This window comes from Salvelinus sp. IW2-2015, linkage group LG12 (assembly GCF_002910315.2).
Source record: "Salvelinus sp. IW2-2015 linkage group LG12, ASM291031v2, whole genome shotgun sequence".
In the NCBI taxonomy this organism is placed as follows: Eukaryota; Metazoa; Chordata; class Actinopteri; order Salmoniformes; family Salmonidae; genus Salvelinus; species Salvelinus sp. IW2-2015.
The window spans coordinates 5,816,174-5,836,283 of NC_036852.1; the positions used below are offsets into that span (position 1 = coordinate 5,816,174).

General features: G+C 45.0%; 1 protein-coding gene across 1 annotated transcript in view; it reads right to left on the reverse strand.

Moving 5' to 3' along the window:
* The window catches only part of LOC111970933 (zinc finger protein GLI4-like), a 75,071-nt gene that overhangs the window by 31,394 nt on the left and 23,567 nt on the right, over positions 1-20,110 (reverse strand). Inside the window, exon 3 of the mRNA XM_023997701.2 lies at positions 7,304-7,409. Coding sequence (XP_023853469.1) covers positions 7,304-7,409 — 106 coding nt within the window. The remainder of the gene's footprint in view (positions 1-7,303; positions 7,410-20,110) is intronic.

Genomic DNA, 20,110 nt, shown 5'->3' on the forward strand with positions numbered 1-20,110 from the left:
GTAGGCAGGCAGGCAAAAGGTTCAACCCTCAACTTAAAAAGACGTTAGTCTGGCCCTGGCACTGTAGCTGGTTTCAGCATTTCATCTGTCATTGTTCCTTTAACCCCAGACAGGGATGATACTGAAGATAGTCACACGGTGTCTGATACGAGTTCTAACCTGACCCGGAGAGGAGAAAGTGAGGAACTCATGGCATGTCAACGAGAGGTGTGTCTCCTGCCTGGTTGCTGCTAGCTGTACAGACAGACCCTCTGACAGGCTGAAGATCAGAGGATACAGTAGCACACACCAGGTAGTCTCTTCCCACAGCCACTGTATGTCTGAACCTCTGGGGTTGGAGCCATGAGTCTGGAAAGCTAGACTACACACTATGCAGGAGATACCAGACTCATTTTCCTTCAGCACAGAAGAAACTAGTACATACTATCTCCATTCAAATATAGATATACCCAGACTGAAGATTTAAAGCAGGTTGAAAACAACTTAATTTCACAAAACCTTATGCTTAGAGTTTCTCTAGTTACCCAATGAGAAATGAGTGTACAGTTTAGTGTCTGAAGCTGGAATCTTTGTCTATTTGTGCTCCTTCTCTGAGACGCTTTTTGAATACAGACCCATATTGACCTCAATCTCTCAGTTATCCCCAGTACTGTCTGTCTCCAGGGGCCGGTTTGTGCTTGACCCAAAGTGAGTCCACTCCGTTTCCAGTAAATGCCCCCAGACGACCAAGGCTTGGCTCAATGCCAACTTTCTGCCAAGGGCCAACTTTCTGCATGGGCCAACTTTCTGCATGGGCCTTAGCTAACGGATGACCATAAAGCGGCTGCTCTGTCTGAGGCCTGAGAAGAAACAGATATTCCATACACAGAAAGCCTTTAGATTACTGGGCAACTTAAAACTTCAACCTGATATTATGGACTGGAACCGGCTGCCCATCATTACGCACACCTGTCACCATCGTTACGCGCATCAGCACTTTCATTGGACTCACCTGCACTCCATCACGTCTTTGATTGCCTCCTATATCTGTCAGTTCCTCAGTTTCTTCCCGGTGTTTGCATTAATGTTGTTTTGTTTCCCTTGTCCAGACGCTGTTTTGTGTTTTGTTTCAATGTCCGTTACTTATTAAATATTCCTCCTGTACTTGATTTCTCGTCTTCCCAGGCATCTGTCCTCACAGATTCGGCTATTACAGCCATACCCGTTGCTGACAGGTGTATACAATCAAGCACACAGCCATGTAATCTCCATAGACAAACATTGGCAATAGAATGGCCTTACTGAAGAGCTCAGTGACTTTCAACGTGGCACCGTCATAGGATGCCACCTTTCCAACAAGTCAGTTGGTCAAATTTCTGCCCTGCTAGAGCTGCCCCGGTCAACTGTAAGTGCTGTTATTGTGAAGTGGGGCAACAACGGCTCAGCCGCGAAGTGGTAGGCCACACAAGCTCACAGAACAGGACTGCCGAGTGCTGAAGAGAGTAGGGCGTAACAGTCATCTGTCCTCGGTTGTAACACTCACTACCGAGTCTCAAATTGCCTCTGGAAGCAACGTCAACACAAGAACTGTTCGTCGGGAGCTTCATGAAATGGATTTCCATGGCCGAGCAGCCGCACACAAGCCTAAGCTCACCAAGCGCAATGCCAAGCGTTGGCTGTAGTGATGTAAAGGTCGCTGCCATTGGACTTTGGAGCAGTGGAGACGCGTTCTCTGGAGTGATGAATCACACTTCACCATCTGGCAGTCCGACTGACAAATCTGGATTTGGTGGATGCCAGGAGAATCTGCACCAATGCACAGTGCCAGCTGTAAAGTTTGGTGGAGGATAAATAATGGTTGGGGGTTTTTCATGGTTCGGGCTAAGCCCCTTAGTTCCAGTGAAGGGAAATCTAAACGCTACAGCATACAATGACATTCTAGATGATTCTGTGCTTCCAACTTTGTGGAAACAGTTTGGGAAAGGACCTTTCCTGTTTCAGCATAACAATGCCCCCGTGCACAAAGCGAGGTCCATACAGAAAAGGTTTGTCGAGATRGGTGTGGAAGAACTTGACTGGCCTGCACAGAATCTTGACCTCAACTCCATCGAACACCTTTGGGATGAATTGGAAGGCCGACTGCAAGCCAGACCTAATCACCCCAAATCAGTGCACTAATGCTCGTGGCTGAATGGAAGCAAGTCCCAGCAGCAATGTTCCAACATCGAGTGGAAAGCCTTCCCAGAAGAGTGGAGTCTGTTATAGCAGCAAGGGGGGGACCAACTCCATATTAATGCCCATGATTTTGGAATGAGATGTTCGACGAGCAGGTGTCCACATACTTTCGGTCATGTAGTCTATGTAACATTGCGACTCGAGAGAGAAACCAACGGTCGTATTCTATTGCAGCAATACAGTGTGATTGCGTCACGAGTGAAGCAAGACCTATTGTTGGATTTGAAGGAGATACCGATCTGATTGATAGTTAAAATGCCTCGACGTCATTAACCCTCGCACCACCATTAACTATTAACACGTTATCTGCATGAACTGACAAGACCTTGTCATAGAATACCCCGGGGTTACCGGGGTTACAGTAAGCTATTTGCATAGGACCTGAGATGTTCGTATATCATAACAATAGCAAGCACCTACATCAGGCATCAGTCCCTTCACAAGATCATAGACCTGAATAGATTTAACTAATGACTTTTAAATATGAAACACATAAATATTGATCTCTTTAGCCAGCAGTCATGCAAAAAACGAGAAATGCTAAACTTAAACAAAACCCTCGTTCATAAAGAAGCGTAGGCCTTTACTTAAAATGATAGGATGTAGAGAGAGAGCAGCACCCTAAATAAGTAATACAATATTCAAATGTTAAAGGCCCTCCTGTGGAATTGTTTCATCATTACTATGTGGAGGCCTGGGCTTCAGATATACAATGCCAGGCTGTGGAGCGTATCTGGGCCTGGCGCCTGGTGGGTGTGAGATCAGGGAGGTTGTGGGGTTCTCAGTCGCCCTGCTGAGCAGGAGGCTCCTCCAGTCCTACCCTGGCTGTTAGCTCGCACAATGTAGGACTAGACCAACGAGTTCCTAGCCTATACAGTTGTATACTTGTTCTAATTAGTCCACTTAGTGTTCTGTCTGGAACACTTTGGGTAATTGAACAGTGTATGTTATCCCCCTGCTGTTCAGTTGACGGTGGTTTTATATAGGCTGTCTGGATTTAAAGTGTGCTCAATATGAGATATCATTTGTATAATGAGGTGTGGATAATTATGTGTGTGTGTGTATGCTTTGTGTGTGTGTGTGTGGTGCATGTATGGCTGGTGTGTGTGTTTGTGTGTGTCYTCTCCCTGCGCTGGGCCTCTGCGGTGAGCGACACTAGAGATGTATTACAATGTGACGGTGTCTCCTCTGTAGCTGCCTCAGGGCTGGAGCTGTGATTTAGATAAATCACATCGTCCACTGCAGGGCTGGTATGAACTACTGCTGTAGATTTATATGGGCCTGGACTGCAACATGATATGAATGATTTGGGCTTAAACTTAGCATGCGATACTTTCAGCAGTTCCACATATGCAGAAAGTGGGGGGAAATGACTTACAACAAACAGTTAATTGGATTATGGGGTTTGAAACAATGGAATGTTAACACATCACTATTTCTGTGGACACAACCATGCTTTGTTGACTCTGGTCAGCTCAGTATTGCTACCAGTGGCGGTCAGTGCCGTTTATGATGAGGGAGGACATTATTTTTTACAACGTAGGTGCACACAGGTCAAGAAAGTTTATCTACGGGGTAATCATTAGTCCAACAGTTGCAAACAAGAGTTTCTATTGGACAAATTCAGGTTGGTTTTTTTGCTTCCGTTTAAAAAACGTTTTCCAACAGAATCGGTGTAATGAGTACACCCCTGATTACGCGTAAACACAGTTCACTTTCATAGCATCCAAGGTGTATTCCTTCTCACCTCTATGCACTCTCCTCCTCTCACATMTTCCCATCATTTGTGGACTTCACTGCACAACACATSAGCTGTACGTGATCAGGCGGGAAAAAAACTTTCCAAGCCAAACCATGTCATAACCGCTACACACAACCTACAACGTAGTCCCCATATTAGCTAAAGTAATGTCCTAGTCAACATAGCTAATAAAACTAATGCGTTAGTAAACCTGCTACAAATATGCAGTAACGTTACAGTGTATAGTCACTGTAAGCAGTTTAGCAGTTACACCGGCGAGCCCCGGTGGCAATAAATTCAACAAACCAAAAACTTACCTTGACTTGGAAGAGTTCCAGTGTTGTGTTGGATAGTCATAGTCAGCTAGCTGACATAGCATCCCTCTGTTTGAGCCGGGTGTTTGAGTAGGCTAAACTAGCCAACTGCATTTGCTAGCTAAGTAAGTAAAACTGAAAGTGAAAAAGAAATTATGAAAACTCTCTCTCTCTTGTTTCTCCTTCATTTTTGAATAAATTAATTTGTTCAAAATTGTTCAACTATTGTCTCTCTCTCTCTCTCTCTCTCTCTCTCTCTCTCTCTCTCTCTCTCTCTCTCTCTCTCTCTTTGAGTCAACTAGTCACCACATGTTATACACTGCAGTGCTAGCTAGCTGTAGCTTATGCTTTCAGTACTAGATTCATTCTCTGATCCTTTGATTGGGTGGACAACATGTCAGTTCATTCTGCAAGAGCTCTGATAGGCTTCCTCCGGAAGTTGTCATAATTACTGTGTCTATGGAAGGTGTATTGAAGTCAGTGTACCCAGAGGAGGACGGAAGCTAGCTACACCATGGTGCTATCCTACAGAGTGCTGTTGAGGTTACTGTAGACCRTCATTGCAAAACAGAGTGTTTTAATCAATTATCTGTTGACATGGGAATATATTTCGTATAGTTGTATCTAAWAAGTAACTTTTTAAATGTTTTAAAAATGTTATTTGTATTAAATTCACTGAGGAGGATGGTCCTCCCTTTCCTCCTCTGAMGAGCCTCCACTGATTGCTACCTACTAGGAAAGCTGGCCAACCTGTAGCATCATTTGCCGATCGTTAAAACATCTACTAATTGTTGTGTTTAAAACTACAGCTGACAGGTACAACTGTAGAAACAGTACTGCCGTAATGACATTATAAATAGTCTTGCTTGCCTGACTCATWGCGWTCCACTGTGGGAAGAAACTACATYATTCTCCTCTTAAAAATGTACCTTCTGGGCTGACAACACTTTACCAATCAACCAAACAAGTAATCTCTGCAGAGTTGTTCCTGACAGCTCTAAACAAACAGATGGGAAATGGGAATYAGACAGCGATTATAGAGTCGTTAGAACTGAAYTCACAGAGCAACAGAGCCAGAAGCTACAGTGTTAGGATATTAATGGGAGTGTTGCACTCACTGGCAGCCTCTGTCAGTGACTTGATCTGATCTTATAGCCCTGGGCAGTTTAGTAGACTTGACACAATCCTCCTCATAGATAATAATGGGCAGACTGAGACACTGTGTTGTTTTTTTCCCCCTAGTCTGGGATACTCGGGATGGGAGCAACAACATGGGAGCAACAACATCTAAAGAAACTGAACGTCTTGCCTCTGTTCAGGCCACAACTTATCCACTTTGTTTTAATGATCATATTGATAAAGGTAAAAAATMATTCTCTCTGGGAATAATGCGTGTTAAAATTAGATCATATTCTCTCTGAATTGTCATTCGTTGGAAAGTACCTAACTATGCTGTAGCTGTGGTTATATCTTACAACAGGTCTSGAGTGAAAAACTACTCAGAGAAAGTTTTGGGAGGTTTCTAGAACAGACGTGATTTGTCATAGTGCCATGAAAGCCAGGACAGCTTGTGTCAACGCACACACTCCATGTGGGAYTCCAAGCTCCTGCATAGCTACCCGGCACAGCAAGGAGGTTAGTATCCCCARCCCCACTGTTCTCTGTCTCTAGCTGAGCCACTGCTTTGAGCCCAGGACTGCTCCTGTCCTCCCATTTGACAGTGATTAAAAATCTCTCCTCCATACAGTAGAAGAATCCCAGAAGAAGAGACTTTATGCTTCTCTTCCTCACTTCCTCCCACTGCCGCTGCTTCCTCCCCACTTTATGACAGCTGTGACAAAATAACCAGCCCTCTCATTATGTTATATGCAAACAATGATAAAGGGGACTGTATGGCGATGTCATGTTAGACAATCAAGCAGGGGACCTCTGACACGCAGCCACCAGCGTATAATAAAGTGGGCCTGACTGSCGCGTCTCCTCGACAAATGACACCACACTTAATTTGCTGTGCAATGTTCCTGTAATTAGAGTGAATTTGGCACAGGCACGGGGAAAGACAGCTAGATCAAGGTCTTGATGAATTAGGGGTCCACTGTCAAGATCAAATCACATTAATCAAGGTGGCCGTGTGTAGAGACAGATTTTCTTCCCCCTCTACTTCCCTGGTGCTGTGATAAATAGCCCTGCTGAAGCCAGGCAAACAGTATGTATCACCATCAAATCTACTGAATTGAAATGGAAATGAACCTGAACACTATTTCCAGAATTCTATTGACTTTTTTGTGTTTTACTACTATCGTTTTTAAGATAAAGATAAAGTCTTTACTATAGCAAAGTCAAAAACGTTCTGGTTCAATTTCAGTTGTTAAAGAACTGAGATGTTGCTACCAAACCAACCATGGCCACTACTAACCAAGCTAATTATCCAACGGACTGCACAGTAACCTGAAAGTTGAATGAATGTACATGTAACCGTCATAGAACCAATTACTATACTGCATTGGAGACCTCTGTACTGTGTGAGAGCGTAACGATGTTGTTTTCTTGGGACCAAACAGATTTAGGTCCACTATAACACAGTAAGGAACATAGAGGACTGTTGTAGGTAGAGAGGGAAAGGTTGTGTGTGTGTGTGTGTGTGCGTCATGTCATTTGTGATGGATCCAGCACTGTACAGCTAACTAATGGAAAGAGGATGTGTATTGGCTGGCCACAGGCTTGTAGGTTGATACCTGGCAAAAAAAGCAACGCTGTCCCCCATAATCATCAACTGTTATAGGAAATGAGAGATGTAAGGAAAAATGTTAACATTCTGTATTAAATAACATTGGATAGTAATTTGTAAAGATAACAATATTTCACCTGTGATATTAAATCTGGCCAACACTTTTGCTCTCATCCTTTAAAGGGAAGGTTGCCCTTTAAATACTATGCAGTGTTGTCTAAAACAAGGCTATCTAATAGCTAATTTCTACTGTATTAGTGTAAACAGCTTGTGTATACAGTAGAAACCAGCCTGAAGAAGACTTACCCATGCATGGCATGTAGGGTGTGTGGTTCATAGAGGTATCTTCCCTCGTGGTGYCGCATGTCAATCGGGATGGGCGTGTGGAACGTCGGGAATACGTGGTGCGGGGCTGCAGAACAGAGAAGAAGAGGGGCGAGACGGAGAGAAAAATTGTTCAGACTTAAAAATAAGAGCTGGGCTTTTCAAAAGCTACGRTTTCAAAGGCAAAACGGGGCTACAATAAAGCAACATGAATTTCAGTGCAAGCTGAGCAGTTTCGCCTAAAATATTGGCACTGTCACACAAGGGGAGTGGAATAAATAAATAATCAAAGTCATCCTAAGAAATCCTACATCTTGAACATAAAAGATCTCCAACTGGGCTTTTGACAAAGACCTGCAGCTAGTCAGTCTTTGAACTAAGGGGGATGGTGGACTGCATCAAGGAGAACTGGAGTCCCGACGCAAACCGGGCCTGACAGCATTGGGAATCGGCTTCTTCTTCTAGCCCCCTGCAACAACACTACCCATCCAAACAGTAACAGCACAGCCCTCCTCTGACGTCTGAGCAGGCGGTAGACAGTAGACACCTTAGACAGCACTGACTGGGTAGTATGTGTACCCAGCTACTCACTCAGTCACACTCTAGTCTAAAGCATGCTTGTAAACATGACAGAATCAAATTCCCGAAATGCACACAGTATTATTTAGCTGTGAGAGAAATCATTATTCAGGGTTATACAGGATTACAGGCTCAGAGTCAGAGCCCAATGAAACACACATTAAATCAATTGTAGTTTAATTTACTTAAGATATATTAGTACATTTACATAATATGTCTTAGTAAATGCTTAGTAAATTGAAGCCCCTTTCTCAGCAAGGCTGTTGGAAGAGACCTACTTTTTGTGTAAGACACACAGATCATTTTAAGGTACTTMTCAATGTCATGTTACTGTATTAGGGTTAGCATGAAACGGGAATGCTTTAAAAACAGCTTTACAGTCTCTTAACCAAAACCAGACCCAGGGACAGAGGAATTGTATTATTTATGTTCGGAAACACAAGAGAGCACAGCTGGCTACGCATGGAAAATGGAAAAAAGCAAGAAAAGAAATTGAGGTTTTATGAGGGTCAGGTCATTTTTTATAAAACATTGATGTTCAAGGCATTTCAAGACAAATTTGAGGGCCCCCAAGCAGACAGTCAAGGAGAAGGCCGGTCTCCAACCCGGGAACTCCCCCCTGCTAAGGCACCGGTCAGTCTTGGATCCAAACCAACAGGAGGCATCCCTCRGCAGGCSGCARCCCYCAGCAGCTGGTCCTAATTTATGTTTTACAAGAAACTCCCTYGCTGAGATTCTCCATCCAGAACCTGTTGAAGTGAACGCTATGCCGCGTCAACTGTAACAGCATTGCTGTGCTCCACAGCAGAGGTTTCTAAAGCAACCCTGGATGACTCTGGCCTGAGGGGGGGGATCAAATGGAATCCAGTGAGGAGGTTAGAAGCTAATGTCCCCCCACTATCTCTCTCCTGACCACACCTCTTTAATGGAGAGAGTGCTGGGCAGGCAGGTCACTCCCGYGGAGCTGAACAAGTTCTTTGTATAGAGAGGGCAGAGTTTGTATAAGTTAAGGACACAGAGGTCAGAGGGCAATGTGGGCGGAGAGGAGCCGGGCCAATCCTCTTATACTAGCATTCACAGAGGAGACCTCTGGTAATCTGGGCTGAAATAGGAGCTGTTCTGTCCACCCACCACCACAGAGTGGTTTCTGTAGTGGCCACAACTGTTGGCCTGTTTGAAGGGCTTAGTTGTAGTGGAGCTTCCCATTCTGGGAAGACTTGGAGCTCTTTCTAAACATCCCTGTATGAAAGCCAGCGAGAGGGGACCTGCTTTACATCACAAACAGCAGTAAAGTACCTCGGACAAACAAACTGTGAGAAGTCAAACCACTACGCAGCACTAGTAAGGTCACGGGATATGTGTCARGAGGACCGTTTCCTTGTTTGCAAATACAGAAGTTATAGAGTTGCACATTTCACTTGACAGGTCATGGATACTGGGCAGCGTCCCCTCGAGTCAGAAGAGACTGTTTATAAAGTGCTGAAAGGACAGGGCCGTTGGAACCTCTTTCTATTTTAGCGTTGTTAGAGGGATCAGACTAGGAAGCAGGAGAGGAGCGTTGAGAAGCGTTAGGAGGCAGGAAGCGCTGGCTATTTCTGGCTCACAACCATCCATCACCGACAGGGCTGTATACAATGAGGAGAAGAAGAGGAGAAGAATGGTGCATCATTCATAAACAGTCCCAGCTTCGTTATTTAGTTCCCCCTCCTTTCAGTAACATCCCACACCATTGAAAGAGAATACCCAGATTGTCAGACTGAGATCCAACCTCATCAAGACGCCACTTCACACCATTAATCAGCTGATATGGTCACAGCTAATATACACTCTTATATACACGCCGTAAAAAAAGTCACTAGTTTTCAGTTGTTATTTTCAGAGCTCAACAAAATGTTTTTCCCTTTTTTGTTTGAGATGAACTAGGACCTTGTTTAAATTTGCAGATCTAATGGGCCTTTGGAGTAATTCCCCATTCAGCTGGTACCTACACCCTTCACTGAGGTGTAATCCCATCCGCCCCCTGGAAAGTGTTCCAGTGGGGTAATATGAATGTTAGCAGAGCAGCACTCTGACAGCCGCGGCAGCGCCATATTTAATGAATTGTATTTTAATTATGTCCCTCATTCACCTGGTACACAATCTTCCTTGGCTTTTCTCGACAGCCTCCTTTAGATCACGGGCTCAGTCGTAAAGATAATACAATTCTGGTTTAAGGTAATTACTTAATCAGGACAAACCTGTGTGTTAAGCAGTGCTATTAGGCGGTGCGGTGATAAATCAGAGCTGTAGCGACGGTGTGATGCTGCTGGGTGATTACATCCACCGTGTAATCAGTCTCTGGGAGACCCTCGCAGTCGTTAAGTACCTAAATTACACAAACAGCATGCTAACAACACGGCGCTTGTCGCGGGGCCGTGGTGGAGGACAGAGGCCCATCAGGATGTTTGTTAATGCCAGCCAGGTAGCCACCAGCACAACGCAGCATGCTCACCTTCTGCACAGTGATGCACGGAGGTTATTGGTAGGTGGCTCAGGACCCAGCTGACAAATTCTGATAACTTCCCCCTCCTCTCCCTGTCCCGCAGCTCATGGTGGGGTACCGTAAATATTACACTGAAGTTAACTATTAAAATTGACCAATAACAGGAAGGACATGGTGGAGCTTTTGGTGTAATTCCTTATAATCACATTTGTATTTTCAAAGCTTTTAAATTGAGAGGCTACTGAGAGAAAGCCAATCTGAAAATCTAAACCTGCTTGTTCCCCTGTCATCTCCCAGAGTGCCGTGCAGCATGAGGCCCTGTGTGTAGCAGCAGTTGGCATGGGGTTTTGTAGTTAGGACCCCAGGCAGATTGTACTGGAGGAATTTCCTGTCTGAGTGAGGCTAATTTCCCCCATCATTCTGCTAGTAAGACAGAAAAGCTTTTAATTTCACTGCTGAGGTCTCTCCTCCCAGGATATCCATTAATCCCAGTGAGCCCATTAAGCCATCCAGATCTGGGATCAGTTTGGACCTGAAACAAGAGGGATTTATTTTTGCCTGGATAACAGAAAAGCAATAGGACTGTCAACACCTGATGTAAGTATACGCTGACTTAAAGACAGACACAGAAAGGATTCCACTTCGTATAATTGTGGGAATGTCCCTGAGTGGATGGATCTCTGTGTGAAATAGCATGAAGAGTTGGAATATATATATWTTTTTTAATCCACCATCAAATGTGTTTAGTCCTCCAGGCCAGTCCAGTTCAGGCAATGCAATGTACAGTACGGTCCCATTAGAACCCAGTGTTTCTGCATGTGTGCGTGTGTGTGTTCTGTGTGTGTGTGTATGTGTGGAGGGGTGTGTGTGTGACTATGAGAAAGTGAGAGGGCCTGCTGCGGTGCTCCACCAGATGTAAAAACAAATGTTATCACCCAAAGACTAATAGATGTGAGAGCCTAAGCACCGGGACATTCCAACACTGCTTCCCCCATGGGGGGATTGGGCCCAGTCAGTGAATCAGGTGAACGCATGCAGCCTCCTGAACTCTCCAGAGCGCTCGCCTTTTGTTCTCCCCCGCTGCGTGTGAACAATGGACCTGTCTGGGTGATAGAATAAACCCTGCTCAGGGTTGGTCAATCCCCCCACTGGTCCACTGAGCTGACTGGCTCAGGACGCCCATGCTGCCTCTTCAGCCTGCCTCGGGGCTCTCTCAGGGCTACGCTACAGACAACGTCCACCCGAGTGGTGAAGCCTTTTGTTGACATGTGAGAAATGTAATAGCAGGTATCCGTAAGGGATGGAATTAGTGGCTAACACTGTATGTACGCTTGTGGAATTAAAATAGCAGCTTGCGGTCATTTTCATGTGTGATTGATTCTAGCGGACTTACATAAAGTAATCTGAGTCTTATGTTTAAAAACAGGGGCCCAGGCCAGATAAAAACATTACAGATGGGTTTTGTCATAACTATGAACAACTGCCAACGTGAGTGAGTGCTGTTTCCATTGTGAAAGATAAATATCCTCCGTTCTCACAATAGTCACTTTTCCGGAATAGGTCAGTGAGTGTTGAGTGTGGTCACACCATGGTGTGGTGTTGGGAGCCTCTTCGCTCTGCCATGTTTAGGTGACCTAGTTCTGGCTACTCTTTGTCTCCTGTCCCACCTCGACCCCTCGACCCCTCGCTCCCCTATTATCCCCTCCCATAATTCACCCCCAACCATTATTAATGGTGCATTAACTTGGCCGGCACATTGAATGAGCCTGTTTGGTTTGCACCCACTCAACCACCCTGTGCAGTCACACAAAGAGGGCTATTATTCTGGTGTCAAAACATCACTATGGTGGAAAACGCCTGTCCCACACACAGGGGAGAAAGACACACAGAGGCCGGTCAGATAGATCCACTGCTACAGACTACGGAGAAGACAGACAGTGATCTGCTGAGGGGATGGGAGTTAGTTACAGCAGCAACGCTCCTCTGTTTTTCCAGGTTGTGTTTAAAACAGCTGTGGAGCATTATTGTTGTGCCGCCTGCCTGCCTGCCTGCCTGTCTGCTGGAGTTTTGAATGTCAGGTGTACTTTGTTTTATGAGGTTTTAGATCAATTAAACAGAACCCCGGGCATGTTTCCATGACGAACACTTCAGAGGGGGAATATGACTCAGGCATGAGTCACTCACACAACAGCTTTAAAGGCCCACTCTGTGGTAAAATGCCACTAGAAGCCCAAGCCCTGCAGTACAAAGCGTTACTGAACACTACAGCAACTCTATGCGCTGTGGCTGTAGGACTAAATCGTGTTTTCAATTGAAAAGCAATGACTTAATATGATCAATCAGTCAAGTTACCACCCTTATTCTAGAACACAATCACATTTCTTAAGCCATATGTTTTTCACCAGAGCTTGCATTTTTTTTGCTCGTCTCTAAAACTAAATAAAGCTCAGACACCAGAGAGAGGAAAGGTAAAAACAAACATGGGCCATCTTGAGACAAAGCATATACCCTCAAATAACCACTCCTCTTAAATCACAATACTCTGTGGCATTGTGTAGACCTGCTGGAGTGGGGCCATTTCCTGTGTCGTGGGGACGGGCCTGTCCATCATGTTGTCAGACTACAAAGTGAGAAGAATGGCCTTGGAATGCTGACTCACACAGGTTCTGTCCCTGCACTGTGCTCTGTGGGGCCCCGGCCAGGTCCCAGAGGCCCCTAGTGTGCATGGCAGGTACAGATAACGATCTGTGGCCCTGACCCCTCTGACTCTCTGCTCCCTGCGTTCCCAGGTCACCCTATAACGCGACTCCCGCTGGTACCCCCAGGGCGGGGCTCGTGACGCCCAAAGACTTTTAATACGATCCAGATATCAGCTGGTTGTCCCTCCTAGATCTCCGCTCGGTGCTCTCCTCTGCTCTCCTCTCGGCAGAAGAACATCACACAAGTTTACAATTAGAAGGTACGAACGTAAGTGAACATAGGATGGAAACGTTCCAAGTTCGTAACAACTACCTTGATAAGGAACAGGAGAATAAAGAGAGTTAATGCCCTCATGGAACGTTTCCAAACATAAAGGGCAGAGTAAAAGAGAACAAACACACACTGTTAATGAGAAACAAAACTCTGTTAAAAAACATAAAGACCCAAAACTCGCTATTTATATGGCACTAAAAAAGAGGCTCGCCTGCACCACACGTCAGCTGTTGTTATCACAACAGTTAATGAGGAACGTCTGTTGTTTTTATTAAAGATGACCAAACATTTTCTACTAAAGGATTTTTTCCCGAACATATGAAAATCGCCACAAAAGAGTTTGCATGAACAGAAAAAAAACACTTAATACAGCCTTGCTGTAAGGGGTGCGTACTGGGATGTAAGGAGTGCGTACTGGGATGTAAGGGGTGCGTACTGGGATGTAAGGAGTGCGTACTGGGATGTAAGGGGTGCGGTACTGGGAATGTAAGGAGTGCGTACTGGGATTAAGGAGTGCGTACTGGGATGTAAGGAGTGCGTACTGGGATGTAAGGGGTGCGTACTGGATGTAAGGAGTGCGTACTGGGATGTAAGGAGTGCGTACTGGATGTAATGGGGTGCGTACTGGGATGTAAGGAGTGCGTACTGGGATGTAAGGAGTGCGTACTGGGAGTAAGGAGTGCGTACTGGGATGTAAGGAGTGCGTACTGGGATGTAAGGAGTGCGTACTGGGATGTAAGGAGTTAGGGTGGATGTAAGGAGTGCGTACTGGGATGTAAGGAGTGCGTACTGGGATGTAAGGAGTGCGTACTGGCGGCAGAGAAGTCAGACGCAGGAGAGCAAAAACGGTGTTTCCAAACGGCACAATTTAATAACTAAAAAACCCCACCGGAAAACAGAACAATCAAATAATGGGTACATAACCCGACGCACACCAGGACAGACGTGCACAAGCACTTKCAATAAACAATCACCGACAAGGACATGAGGGGGAACAGAGGGTAAAATACACAACATGTAATTGATGAGATTGGAACCAGGTGTGATGGAAGACAAGACAAAACCAATGGAAAATGAAAAGTAGATCAGCGATGGCTAGAAGGTCGGCGACTTCGACCGCCGAACGCTGCCCGAACAAGGAGAGGGACCGACTTCGGCGGAAGTCGTGACACTTGCTTTTTATGGAGAGATGACGGCAGGAGCCTGTAGCCTCACTAGCCTGTGAATCCCAGACCAGTGTTTCTGACTAGGACCAAATATCACTCCCCTGACCCTGCTCCTCCACTGCTTTTCTTTCATCCCCCTTTCTTTCGACGTTGCGACGGGAGCCTGCTCCATTTTTGCTCCAGCTCTGCCTGTGTCGTGCTCACTGCTGTCGCTCTCACTTCAGCACTAAGCAGCAGGCCAGGCCACACATCGAAACAGCCAACAGGGCTCAGCCAGGAGGATACCTCCACTCTAGTCTCAGAACCCTGGCCAAGAACTTCCGTCACATCCTTTGACATGTTCTGTAGTCTGGCTGCAGTAGCAGCTGCTTGTCTCTGTGTGTCAGTAGGCTACATCCCGCCTAGCTTTCCTTTGGTCATGCACACTAGACTATTCAAAACCTCTTTAACATTCTGGCAAATATTGTTGAACAAGCCCTGTGCACACTTGCAACAATATGGGCCTGGATGAGGCTGGGGCCAGTCCTTTATTAAGACTGCTGCAGTGACTTGACTCCACCACCCTTTCCAGCCGTCCCTCTCTCCCTCTCTCTCTCTCTCTCCCTCTCTTACACATCCCCAATAGGACACCCCTGACCCCCGTAATTCAGGGGCTGAATACCAATGGCAGGGGCACACAAACCAGGCAAACAGAGCAGTGTGTAATGATAGTGCTTAGTCTGGGAAAGTGGCTGGCCACACAAAGAGAGAAGAGTACACAGTCAAACACGGAACTCAAACCTCTCATCTAAGCGAGTATAAGATTAACAGAGATCTCGACAACTCACAATCAGATGGGGGATATTTTAACAAGAAATTCAAACAATGGAAAAATCATTTTTTATTAAGCAATCAACTAAAGCAGCGGTAGGCAGTTAGGTTCCAACTACGCATCACACCTGCCCAACTGAGCTAATTGATCAGTTCAGTGATTGCCTAAATTCAACACACCTGGTCTTCCCGGTCGGTTAAATGAAAAACACGAAGTGCCGCAGGGTTGCCCAGCCCTGATCTAAAGGTTAGTGCTTTGAGATCACAAAGCAAACAACACAGTGATGAGGAGTTCAGAATCCCCACTGTATTAATGGCCATCCATTGCCCATGAGACAAGCTATACAGTGTGATAGACTGTATCATTGTGTGGTATCATTCAAGTGAGGCATTGTTGAAAACCTCTTCATTCAGTAATTATAATTAGAACATGTATCCATGACTTGTGAAATTCCTTAATTAGAAAAGGATAAATGAACAACGTGATTCGTGACCTTATTCTAGTCTGGGCCTGCTTAGCTAGCTAATTAGTGTGTACACGCTCAAGCATCGGGTGGAAGACAAAGCATGTTACTCCAACAATTACTCTACAGAAGGACCATTGGCCTACTGAGAGCATCAGAGACAGTAATAACAAACACTATACTCATTTCATCCATTTGTCGTATATACCTTAATTAACATACATACTGTACAGAAAGAACATTGACGACATGTATAATCCAATATTCAAATAAAAGCCATTCAGAATTTTGCTACTCAGGCTCTAACCTTCTACTGCAGTGGGCTAAATCAGGGTCACACAGAGGGATTCTTGGTAGTCTTAAACAAATATACTTTGAAACAAAAGTTTACACCTCACACACGTGGTTATAGGCTTAATTAAAGAAGACACCTGTACCATGTCAGATATAGAGTTYAAATGTGTTACATTTTGAGTTTGCATCCCAATATTACACTTTATATACATCACAGAAGGCTGAAATATAACAAAATGGTTTGATATTGAAACCCCGGATTTTCATTGTTTATTAATTATGAATAACATTCCACCCATGAGGCCACTAGAGGGCGCTTTTGGTCATTGACTGCAGTAAAGGGCTACAATGGAGAAACCTCATCCAAGTTTTCCAAATATCACTACAATCTTGAGCTGCACTCTCAAAAGAAAGAACAGAACGGTGAAGGTTTTTACCGACTGAGACCCTGTTTGTGAGTTGTCCTCAGACTCAGTTACTCTCAATCTTACCAATCTTACCAATCTTACCACTTTCTCATAATTACATAGAGTAGAGCTCAGTGATTCCAGTATAATTTGAGAGAGGAAGGGAGGAATCCCCTTGATTGTGATATGAGGGGAGAAAGCATGGGTCCTGCTGGTTAGAGAGCGAGGCTCACTAAACCCTGCTTGCTGCATCACACCAGTGTGTGTGTGTGTGTGTGTGTGTGTGTGTGTAGTGTGTGTGTGTGGTGTGTGTGGTGTGTGGTGTGTGTGTGTTTGTGTGTGTGTGTGTGTGTGTGTGTGTGTGTGTGTGTGTGTGTGTGTGTGTGTGTGCATGACTATGAGGCCACAGCCAAAGCAGAGAGAATTCTGCTGTGCAGGACTATCAGTTCTCCTCTGGTTACACCCCAGACGCTGGGTCGGCTCTGTACAACTACAACCTCCAACCACTACAAGGTAATAGAGCTGACAGGTTGTCAGATATGATTGAGTTTTGCCTTCAATGAGAAATGTGTCATTACACCCACAGCTCAGAGACGAGTTTTTCCAAAATGTGTTCCCACTGTGTTTTTAGTTGAATTCCAACCACATGGGGTAGAGATAATATTTCAATGAAAAAGCTAGCGTATCAAGTAAGTTAAATCATACAGATTTTGTTGGTTATTTTGTTAAATATCAGTATTTGATCTTGAACTCAAGCCAATGTAGAAAAGGTCCATCCATCCCTGCCTTGTTTTTACCACACTGTTCAGTGAAATCTGCAGGACTGCTAGCCAAGTCATTAGCTAGTGAAAACAGATCAATCTCTCACTATTTAGTCTCCTTTCACCTTCTGACTTTCTACATCCTCCACTTCACCGCGATCAATGGAAACCCTGTGTACGACCCAAATGGCACCCTACTATCCTATGGGCCCTGGTCAAAAGTAGTGCACTAAATAGGGAAAAGGCTGCCTTTTGGGACGCAGCCCCTCTGCCTCGGTTTGCCCTCCCTGCCACTTCACTCAAGGGCCACTGGGTATTTTGATTTTCTCCATGCCTGTTCTGTTCTCATTGGAATCTCCTTCCCCTTCCCTTCTCGTCCCAGGCCTTTTTTTAGGCAGGCAGACTGACTGATGATGGGGGATCAGGAGGAGTGGCAGTGACGGGAGGAGGAGAGGAGAGGGAGAGAGGGAGAGAGGGAGAGAGAGAACCCCCCATTTGGGGGAAGTACAAAGGGTCTCATTGAGAGGCAGGTCTTTCGTCAACCCTGAGGGGAAGAGACGTTCATTACCGGAGGGGAATACGGTCACCTTCGTTGGGCCTAGATTTGTCAGTTCCACTGAAGGTTTGTGGGACTTCCCAGCTCTACTGGGGTCTAGCTGGAATTTTGGAGGCTGACTGACTTGAAGTTCCAAAWATTGCAAGGGTGTACTTGTTCTGTGTTTTATGGACTATAGCTCGATTGATTAACTAAACTATTTGATGATTGCTTTCACATTATCAGTGTACATTATACATGTATGTACTTACTCGAGGGGTGTGAGAGCGTTGAATTTAATGCTCAAGAAATGTCTAATAAATATGCATTTGGATTTGGTCTGGATTCACACTTCAACTAAGAGCCTTTAATTGGCGTCTTTTTAATTCTCTCTGGTTCTCTCAGAGAGAGAATAAGGCTTGCTAATAGGGGCCCGTTGACTTCACTGTGTTTATGAGGGGAAATACGGCTCAATCAGGGAGTGAAACCACCTGCACTTGTTTAATAGTCATTAATTGTTGGCCATGGGCCACTGGTGATGTGTGGACTGGTGATGTGTGGACTGTGTTATAGGTTATACAGTAAAACAAAAAAAAAACAGAAGTGGAACACCTAAGGTTTATTTTAAAACCATAAATGTGCTGTAAGAACCTGGTATTTTTGTAATGATTCATAATTAGCAGACAAATACACTGCTGTGGTGTTTTATCCTCCATTTGAGCTTTGATTTGTGTATTAAACTCTTGACAGTTTTAATGAGATGTTATTGCTTAATCTCCAGCTGTTTGTCTCCGTAGTTACAAGGCAATTAGTCCGCCTCCTCTTATTCCAAATCCCTTTAAGCAGTGTGATAATAGGTCAACTTTATTGCACTACTACTAAAGCAGTTAAATATTGCAACTGAAATACAAAAGGGGACAAATTTTTACTATTTTGTATAAAAAAGGWCCCCCACATTTCTTTGCTACAATATTTATTTTCCGATGAATGGTAATGCCTCAAAATCAGATKAAAAATGAGTTTGAGGGAACTGAGGTGGCTAGGAGTTGATGATAAATGTCCCAAAAAACTCTGAGAAAAATGACCTTATATATATAATGAAATATCAAATATCCCACCTCATAGCTCATATTTTCCCTTTTGATAACATTACAAAGACAAATCGCCTCATAGAAGCTGCATTTTCCCCACTGTATGGGGGTGAATACGCACGGGAAACGCTGGTGTTACCACTAACCAGTCTTAAATCCAAACAAAAATCACATGTCATTATGATGGACAAATGAAGCAGGAGGCTTGAATAGATGTGAGAGGGTCTCATTGTTGATCCAAACGGAACCCCCTCCGACTCGCCACCCTGCTCCACACCCACCCATCCAGTCTCCTGTGTCTCTCTCTGCCTCTCTGCTTCAGCCCACAGATTTCTCATGTCCTGCCCCCCTCCCTTCCTCCTCGCCCCATCCAGTCTCCTGTGTCTCTCTCTGCCTCTCTGCTTCAGCCCACAGATTTCTCATGTCCTGCCCCCCTCCCTTCCTTCCATTTCCCTCCTCCTACTCTCTCTTTTGTCAGATGGAGTTAGGAACGGGCCCATGCTGGGATGGGAAATATTTCCACATCAACTCTTCGGGCCTTTATTATCATTGCTTAAATGAAGTAGCATTTCTTATTTGTTCATTATACTTTTAGAAAAATAATTGGGGGGGATGTAATCAACGACTTGGGTCAGGCCACAAGCTATTCAAAGTACCTAGTTATCAAGTGAATTTAAACTATTTCAGGTCTGGTTAACAAAATGTAGGGACCCCGAATTACTTGCATTAATGTGATAAATATTTCTATATYTGTTTAGTCATGAAGGACTTCCTCCCCTCACTGTACTGTATAAGCCTCAATGTTTGTCGGGGGCCTGAAGGTGCGAACGMATCTACTRCACACTTAGCATTGTCAGACTGATCCCACCAGCACCACCAGGCAGAATGACGTGGGAGGACGGGAGCCTGTTTTTGGGGTTTGGCACAGCCGTGACGGCCCTCGCAGATCCAAGACGCCTGGGAGTCTCCTCTCCTCGTCTCCCCCAGCAGGGTGAGGCTTGCCTGACTGACTAACGGGGGAGGGAGGGTTCACCTGGAGCCCAGCGATAACTGGCTGCCAGCCAGACTTGGCAGGGTAATGTCTACACAACACAACACCATCGAGTGAAGAAAAACAGAGGGAGAGAGAAACACAAAAGCAATATTACACCACAACACAAATACTCTGATGGTGTCTCGCACGGCCCAGTCAGGACTCACCCAAGGCTGTCCTCTTGTCCCCTCCAC